This window comes from Camarhynchus parvulus, chromosome 5 (genome assembly GCF_901933205.1).
Source record: "Camarhynchus parvulus chromosome 5, STF_HiC, whole genome shotgun sequence".
Lineage (NCBI taxonomy): Eukaryota > Metazoa > Chordata > Aves > Passeriformes > Thraupidae > Camarhynchus > Camarhynchus parvulus.
Window position 1 is genome coordinate 8,998,363 of NC_044575.1, and position 9,177 is coordinate 9,007,539.

At 50.3% G+C, this 9,177-nt stretch overlaps 1 protein-coding gene across 1 annotated transcript; it reads left to right on the top strand.

Annotated features, from left to right (window-relative positions):
* DRD4 (dopamine receptor D4) lies at positions 1-9,177 on the top strand. Its single transcript, XM_030949687.1, has 4 exons — positions 1-308; positions 7,503-7,615; positions 7,950-8,497; positions 8,912-9,177. The coding sequence occupies exons 1-4, from the start codon at positions 78-80 to the stop codon at positions 9,112-9,114; spliced, it is 1,095 nt and encodes a 364-aa protein (XP_030805547.1). The 5' UTR covers positions 1-77; the 3' UTR covers positions 9,115-9,177.

Here is a 9,177-nt window from a genome sequence, read left to right on the forward strand (position 1 = left end):
TCCCGCGGCTCGGCGGGCAGCTCCCGGCGGCCGGCCCGGCTCCGTGCGCGGGGCTGCGGGGGCAGCGCCGCGGGGCCATGGGCAACGGCACCGCCGGACCCCCTCCCGCCGTACACGGCCACAGCATCGCCGCCCTGGTGCTCGGCATCCTCCTCATCCTCCTCATCGTCGGCGGCAACGGGCTCGTCTGTCTGAGCGTCTGCACGGAGCGGGCGCTCAAGACCACCACCAACTACTTCATCGTCAGCCTCGCCGTGGCCGATCTGCTGCTCGCCCTCCTCGTCCTGCCCCTCTACGTCTACTCCGAGGTGAGACAGCCCGGGGACACCGGGGGACGGCGGGCTGGGGTGAGCAGGTTACGAGGCAGCGCGGGGGCAAGAGACCAAGTACCCAGAGTCCAAGCAGCTCTCTGGGTTTGCTCCCTACCGTCACCCCGCCGGCCCGGGAGTGCTCCCCACCCGGGACAGCCCTGCCCCCCGGGATGCGGCGGTCAGACCCCCCGGCTCTTACCTGCGAGCGTCACGGCATCGCACAGCGCTGCGGGACCGCGGGCGGCGGGGAGCGGAGCCGGCTCCGTGCGAGTTCCTGGGATCCCCGTCCGAACCGCGCCGAGTGGAGATGCCCCGAGCAGAGGCGCACCGGGGTGCTGTCCCTTGGCTTGCACGCTGTCCCTCAGCTTGCACGCTGTCCCTCGGCTTGCACGCTGTCCCTCGGCTTGCACGCTGTCCCTCGGCTTGCACGCTGTCCAGGCTGCTGTCAGGAAATAGATAGGAAGAGACAAGTGCTGTGCTGTGTTTGGCATAAAGTGTGCCTTGGTGATAAAGGGAGATCTTTAGCATCTTTAGCCAGGAAACAACTTTCCATGTTGGCTGAGAAGGAGAAGCTGTCTTTTCCGGGAGCTGGATGGGATTTGGTCACCCTGCACAGAAGTGGCTTTGGTTGGTAGGTTGTTGCTTGGCTCAGGCCTGACCCAGCATGCGATGGCAGTCGTGGAGAGCCAGCTCAGGGACATGGGGCAGAGTTGCTGTTCACTCCCAAAACCTGTTCACCCCCAAGACTGTGACAGCTGAGGGAAAGAACAACGGGCACTCCTGAGGCTGAGTGATTCTCTCTGTAACATTTACTGCCAGGGACAAATAAACCATTGTGCTTGCAGAGGGATGTTTTAGAATCTGTTAGTACCAGCTAGTGGCTCTTCCCTGCTCAAGAGGATGAAAGCATCCACTGGGCCAAATAGTAAGTTTTTCTACCCATGCTGGTGGTAGCTGGTAGTGTGAATCTTCTTCCCAGCTGTGGAATAGCATCTCCCCTCTTCTTTCACAAGTCATGCAGAGCACCCCATGGCTCAGCAGGCCCTGACTGTGCAGGCCTGTATTCCCCTAAGCAAGGCAGGCTGCAGATTAGAGCTTAGAATGGTCTCTACCTCGTCCTAGGATTTTGCAGGACACTGTGACCTCTCTGGAGACAGGTATTGTGGAGCAGAAGGTTCATCTGGGGACCCATGAGAAGAATCAAGGAAGAACTGGAGCATTAGGACCCCTCTTTTTCCACTGTGCTCTTGGTTTTGATGGATTTGCTTTTCCCTCATTACCTCTTTTTTGCTGTGGTTAGAAAGGCATATTCTTCATCATTCTTCTCAGATACTTTTTGCTAATTGGGATCCCTTTTCTTCCTTCCTCTTTTTGTTGTCTCTCGATGCCTTCAGTCCCCAGGTCTCTCTATGGGCAGTCATGAACACCAGAGTGGTTTGCTTTTGCCTGCAGGTGGGAGTTTTGCTGGAATATATAAAATACAGGTTAATGTATTCTGGGGTACCTCTGAAAATGCTTCCACTGGGGCAGGAGTATTTCTTGAATACCACAGACATTCCACAAGTTCTGGATTCTCAGGTAACAGGTGTTCATACCTGTATGAGCTTTAAAAACTGATGCTGTCCAGCTTGTGGTGACACTTGGTACATTCACTTCCATGGCTGTTGATAAACATCAGTTCTGTGAGGGAATTCTTCCATGTCTCTGCTCCCAGGATATTAAACATGGGGAATGAAGGTGCTCTATGACAGAAGTCTTTCCCTCCCATCCCCTGCAGCTCCTGCAGCCAGGCAGGCGTTCAGAGTCACAAAACAGCACAGGCACCAGGATTTGCGCTTCTAGCGCTCAGAGGGAATGCATGGAGCAGGTGAGGGAAGTGATGAACAGGTACAGAGAGACAGAGAGAGAGGGAGAGCCTCGGGCAGGCAATGGGACTTTGGTGTATAGCACAACTCCAGCTCTAGTGTTGCAGCAGTTCCCATTCCATGCCTGGAAGCTTCTCTATGGGCTCAGAGCCTGCAGGTACCCATTTTCATTTTAATTGTCTCCTGTACACCAGTGCAGGATTTACAGTTCATTTTGTTCTGAAATAAGGAAAAGGGAGAGGATCCACTGAATCCATGCCAGAGGACAGAATTTTTGTGGTTTCTTTTCTTTCTTTCTTTTTTCTTCCTTGGAGGCAAAACTCAGAATTAGATGTTGGGATGCAAGACGCAGGGGGTAGTGATTGCTCTTTAAAACTAGCTTGGTTTCAGCTTGCACTCTGTACCAAACATGGTAGGCACTGAAAATACGGCCTAGACAGTCCTGAATGTTCACCTCAATCTTCCTTCTTGGTGTGGGGTTTTTGTTTTGTTGTTTTAAACTTTAGTACAACTCCTGCAAGGTGGACTCTGAGGGCCTATTGGAAAACTCAAAAACCAGCTGAGGCAGTGGGTTTTTGCTTTTTTAGCAGGAACAGAACAATAAATGGAACATTTTTTCATTCAGCAGAAATTTGCTCACCTTGTGCTGTTTTCCTGCGAGGTGGCATCTTGTGTTCCAGTTCTGGAAACATTCCTACAAGTCAGAGCTTTAGAAGACAGCAGGAGGGATTGAACTTTTGAGGTGACATCTGACATCCTCACAAACAAGATCTCCTCCAAGCCCCACTGGGGATGGGATTCCTTCCTGTGGGATGTGGGTGATCCTTTGCTGCTGCTCACCAAAGCTGGGGCACAGTCAAGAGTCCTTGATCTTGGCTTTTATTTCTGGTTGTTAAGAAAGCTCATTTCAGACACTGGCAGCAATTATGGACACACACTCTCCTTCCACTGGACTCATCCAAATATGGAACAAAGACATGTTCCAATGTTTCCAGTTGTAACTACCACACAGCTGCCTGCCCTGGTGGGCAGAATGCACTTACCTTCCTGCCTGCTTGGGAATCTGAGGTCTTAGCAGTGTGATGGGGAGAGGTAATGGTAACTTCCATGGGGAAGTTGCACTGCTCTTCTCCCAACCTTGGCTTTCTGATGAGTGTGTCAAGTGCTTTCCAGCAATCAATCCAGTACCAGAAAGGCAGGGATGGTGGGAAGCAAGGGGGAAGGACATGACCTGGAGCACTCTTAGGCATTAACTGTTATTCCTGAACAGCAGAGTTCTGATTTCATGTGAAGAGAGGCCGGGAGAAGATCCCAGAGAGTCCCTGGAGCATTGGTAGCACCAAAACAGGGGTTACCTGAGGAAGCAGAGCTATGGAGTTACTGCAGGATATCACTTGGCTCTGGATGGCTTTGGGAGGGAGCTGCATGGCTCCACAGGCTTGCCTTATGAGGCAAGCTTCCTCTTCCCAGAGACTGTGACAATGGCAGGGGTCCCAAAGACCCTGGGGTACTTGCAGGAATTTATACAGTCCTCATCAAGTGGAGGCATCCCAGCAATTATGGCAGGCACCAGGACAAGCTCCACACGTGGACTGTGCTGTGGAGCACACCTGTACCTGTACCTGAACCTGTACCTGCTGCTCCTGTGATCAGCTCTCTGCTAATCCCTGCCAAGCAGCAGAGCTGTGGAACAGGCCTGAGCCAGGAAGCTGCTGGCAGGAGCTGAGGGTGTTGGTTATGTAAACATCTTTGCCACTAAGACCTGGGTAAGTGATTACGGAAAAGAGGAAACAGTTTGAGCAGATTTGCATGTTTACCTGGCTCCTTCTCAGGTCAGTGAAGATGAGTGTTCCCAGCAGGCATGATGATGGAGCAGCCAGTAAAAACCTCATGAGCTATCTTCTTACCTTGCTGAGGGTGATGGGTTCTGCCCAAAATGTACAGGGTGTCACTGGCTTGGTATCAAAACATCTATTTTGCAGTTTTTTCTGTGTGCCTGTGATGGAGCTCTTCTAATAAAAGGCCAGACCTCTACCCTCTCCAAATTTCCCCTGGCTCTCTGTGAATGCGTATCAGCTTGTTTGCAGCAGGATTTGGGATTAGTCTTTCCTAGAATGCTACAGTTTTAGTGGAAATAGATGTTATTCTGGTCTTGGCTGATGTCTGAGCCACACAAAGTATCAGGGAGGTGAGACAGGCCAGCAGTTACAAACCAGTGCTTAGGGGTTTTTTTTCAGATACCAGTAATTGGGAGAGGTGTCCTGGAATTCTTGGCCCCATAATGTCTCAGATGGATGATGAGGCTTTTTCATAATATCTGAAAAACCTTGACCTCAATGATTTAAGAAACATCAGAGCAGACATGAGGCACCTCTGTCTTATGTCCCACTCCCTCTTCTTCCTCTCCCCTTGCAGGCTGCGTTGTGTATTCTGGGGACTGTGACAGTTGTCACAACTCATGACAAAAAGCCCCAAGTCAGCTTCTGGTGGACATGGAGACAATTCTTCGGCTCTGATGCTGGACTTTGCCCACTGGCAAGGACTGTTCCTCTTCCAGCTTGTGTCACAGCCTTCTTGCTCCATGCCATGTCTTGCAGCCATGGCTGCACTGAGGCAGATACTTGTTCAAAGTCCAGATGAGCATCTCCTAATTCCCTTTCAGGCTCCTGCTGTTCCCTGCCTGTGGCAGGAGTGAGACAAGGGCTGGTATCAGAGGAAATAGAACTAAAATCTTTGGCTTTGTCCTGGCTCCTGCCCTCAGGAGCTCTTCTGGCATCAGGCTGGTTTAGAAGGCAGAGTTTTCCTTACAAACCAGCTGTGCTTAGGAATAAGGATACCAGAATGGGCTGACTAGGAAGGCAGCAAGGGTGTTTGAGAAGCTGAATCTGTCTCCTGCCATCCAGCATCCTATAAAAACTTCTGCATTGTATTCTTAAAAAGTGGAGAACCAAAAGAGCTGCTGGAGGTTCAGTTGCTCTGGAGCACTTAAAGGAAGCTTGAGCTGTTTGTGATCCCTAAATCTTTACACTGTGTACCTTGATGGGCTAATCTGCTGCAGCCTCCTGGAATTAGGTACTCCTTAATCACATGGCCCAGCAAAGCCTCTTATCCAAAGTTACTCTCCCATCAGAGGGGTCCTTGGCACGTTTTGCCAAGGTGGGCAGGTGACAAACACCACAGAATGGGAAGTTCTCTCCTAGCACCTCCTCCAAAGCCGAATCTTGGGGGTTGGTGGGGAAAGGGAAAGGTTTACTAGCATTTTTCATGTGCCCAACTTTAATCTCACATGATCCAATGGTGCTGCAGACCAAGAGCCTTTGTCCTTCTCAGAATCAATTCATTCCCCCAAATCACAAATAGGTTTGGAAAACTGCAGCCCAAAATCAAATTTTTCTCTCTCATAAGCTGAACTGAACCTGTCAAGATCCCAGTGAGCTTGGCAGAAATTTGGTTTTTGATGATTCAGGTCCCAAATTCAGTTTGGAGTGTCTGCATTGTGCTAGAAAATAGACTGACTGAAGCACTCAGGTCTGACTCCAGAGCTCCCCGGAGGTATCTCAAGGAGATGCTGTACAAAAATAGCAAAACAGTTACTTCAGAGACTCCTTTGGCTTTACAGCTCCTCTAATCATAATCCTGTGCTTGACATCATTACTGGCTGATATTAATCCCTGCAGGGCTGCCTGCCCTGTGGCTGGCAGGGCCGGGGGTTCAGCACCTTCCAGGCGTTCTGTGGAGTGTGTTCCCCACGTGGCTCTACTCTGTGCTGGGATGAATGAAACCAGAACCTGTTGTTTAGCACCAGTACAGGAACAAATCCATACCTGCTTCCTGAAACCTGCAACATTAAAGGGCAGCAACATTAGACTCTATGAGCACTGGCTGACTATTGCTATAGAGAAAAAGGTCCCTGGGATTTATATATATATATATATATATAAAAATAAATTTTTATGCAGCACATTTTCTATAGATAAAAATATATAATAAATTATATATATTCAGTGATGCACATTATCTGTAGGTAAACATACATAGAAAATTAAATATATTACTTGCAGCAATATATATACTATAGTAATATCTATAATATATATTTTAATAAAAACATATAGAAAGTACAGATAGTGCTTGGTATTTTGCAATAGCAAAATAAAGTGTTTGAATCAGACATGACAAGGGGCCATTGCTACTGAACACTTTTTTTCAAGCTAAAATCATACTTGTTTGTACATTTTATTGGGTTTTTAGCCTGTCTGCAGAGGGACTCAAAGGAATTTTCCTCACAGTCTCAAACTCTGAGGAAAAATTCTCTGCTGCCTTGTGGTGACAGCCTATTGAGCTATCTGGCTTACCTGTGCAGGTGATAGGTTGGTCTCTGCCTCTGCTTAAGGAGCTCATGGGAATAATGGCACAGGAATGGGATCAAGGTGACTTATTTCTGTATCAACCTAAAAAGTGCTTTAATGTTAAAAGAACAAGCTGGGTTTGTACCTGGTTGAGACAAGCACTCGATTGGAACAAAGTGTTGCAAGTAGTTTTTGGTTGTATGAGCATCAGCCATTGCTGTCCTTCTGTCTGTCCTGCTGCCTGTCCTGTGCTATGGGCTGTGCAGAGCTTGTGCTGGCTGGCTGAGACATGACCAAGCTGAAAATCACCAAGAATGGCAGAGTCAACACTTTCAGGTGGTTCAGAGCACCAACACCAGTCCCTGCTGCTCTGCCCTGGTGCCTGTGACCATGGGGAGAGAATCAGAGGGTGTTACTCACTGCCTGAACCTGGTCTCCAGAGGCTGGACTTGTGTTTGGCCTGCCAGGATGGAACAGTTGTGTAATACAGAGAAATTGTTCACATCATCTGCACACAGGGGCTGGGACACAGAAGTGGAAGAGGAGCTTTGTGCTCTGTCTCCTGCTTGCTTGAGGACTGAGCTCAGGATGCTGTGCAGCCAATATTGCTTTGTTGGGGAGATCTTGGGGTCCTGAACTGGGGGTTTGAGGAGTTTGGGGGTACATGACCTCACCCAAGGCAGTGCAATGTCCTGTGTCCATTTCTCTGCCCAGCATGACTCACTTGGCTGTACTGATGGTCTGAGGCCTCAGTTCTCCAGACAGGCCAGAACCACAAGCCCTGAGCAGGCTGTGGGCTCTGTGTGGAGCTGATTCCCATGTGCTGCTGCTGCGCTGGGAGCATTGTGCCATGGGAGGAGCATTCAGCTTTGGGCTGCTTGTTTGGAGCAAACATAAGTGGCTGAAGCACCGAGGCATGGCTGTGTTCCTGTCATTTTAAAGGACATAGCATCTACTGACCCCAGGGATCTTCTCAGTTCCAGGGAGGAGTGTGGTCCCTCAGCACAGTGCTGTGTGATGCCCTGATGACCATGGACGTGATGCTGTGCACGGCCTCCATCTTCAACCTGTGTGCTATCAGCGTGGATCGGTGAGTGGCTTCCTGCTCTGGCTGTGCCTGGGCAGCACACTGCTTACATAGGCCCTTGCCAGTGTCCCAGGGAGTGAGGATTCTGCCCTCCCCTAAGGAGGCTGTTCTGCCCTAACATCCTCCATCATCAGGTTTGTGTCCCATCAGTGGTGGCCAAGCTGAAACTTGTTATGTGATGATCCAGAGCTGTCCCTTGGCTGTTCTGGTTGTAGCCCAGGCCTCGGCTGTTGGTAAAGGGGGAAAGGACAGTGGCAAGGAGTTTGGGGCCCCTTGGTTACATTACCACGGTGCCACCACCACACCAGGACTGACTCACCCGGGGCTGTGTTGGCAGGTTCATCGCTGTTCAAATCCCACTCAACTACAACCGGCGGCAGATCGACCTGCGGCAGCTGATCCTTATATCCACCACCTGGATATTCGCCTTTGCTGTGGCATCCCCAGTCATATTTGGCCTCAACAATGTCCCAGACCGGGACCCCAGCTTGTGCCAATTGGAGGATGACAACTACATCGTGTATTCCTCCATCTGCTCCTTCTTCATCCCATGCCCTGTCATGCTGGTTCTGTACTGTGGCATGTTCCAAGGACTCAAGCGCTGGGAAGAAGCCCGGAAGGCCAAGCTGAGAGGTAGCATCTATGGAGCCAACAGGAAGATGTATCACCCCCCAACCTTGATGGAGAGAGAACAGACCCGGCTGGGGCTGCTGGAGTGCAGCCCCTATGCCCGTGCCTGCCTCCCTGGGGAGCATGGGATGAACAGTGGGATCCAGACTGTGTCCTACCCACACCTCAGGTACCTGCACCCAGGGCACGGGCACAAGCGGGCCAAGATCAACGGCCGGGAGCGCAAGGCCATGCGGGTGCTGCCGGTCGTTGTCGGTAAGTGGCTGTCAGGGATGGCTGGGGAGGCTGGGAAATGTGCCACCTTGTCACACCACAGCACTCAGACTGGCAGGACCTGGGTGAATCCAGAGCAGTGCCAAAACTCACCACCCTTGGGAAAGAACATATACAGTGTCTATAACACAACCTCCCTCCAAGGCAAACCTGTGACTCCAAATATCTTACATTCAAAGCCAAAGCAAGACTAACTTAAGACTTTTCATCAATGTTTAGGACAGGAATAACATCCCAGTTTTTTGTCTGGGCATAAGGACAGCTCCACATGTCAGCACAACTGCTGCCTTTTCCCTGAGTGCCCAAGCTGTGTCTGTCTTTTTTGGCTCAGGCTTTGTTAAATTAAACCCTTTTGAACATTCACATCACCTTCTCTCTTTATTGTCCTCTTGGCAGGTGCTTTCCTCTTCTGCTGGACACCTTTTTTTGTGGTGCACATTACCAGGGCACTCTGCAAGTCCTGCTCCATCCCCCCTCAAGTCACCAGCACTGTCACTTGGCTGGGCTATGTCAACAGTGCTCTCAACCCCATCATTTACACCGTGTTCAACGCCGAGTTCAGGAACTTCTTCCGCAAAGTCTTGCACCTCTTCTGCTGAGCCCTCTGTGCAGGAGGAACCACTGGGTCATTTTTTGTATAGTTCATTAAAGATCTGCCTCTG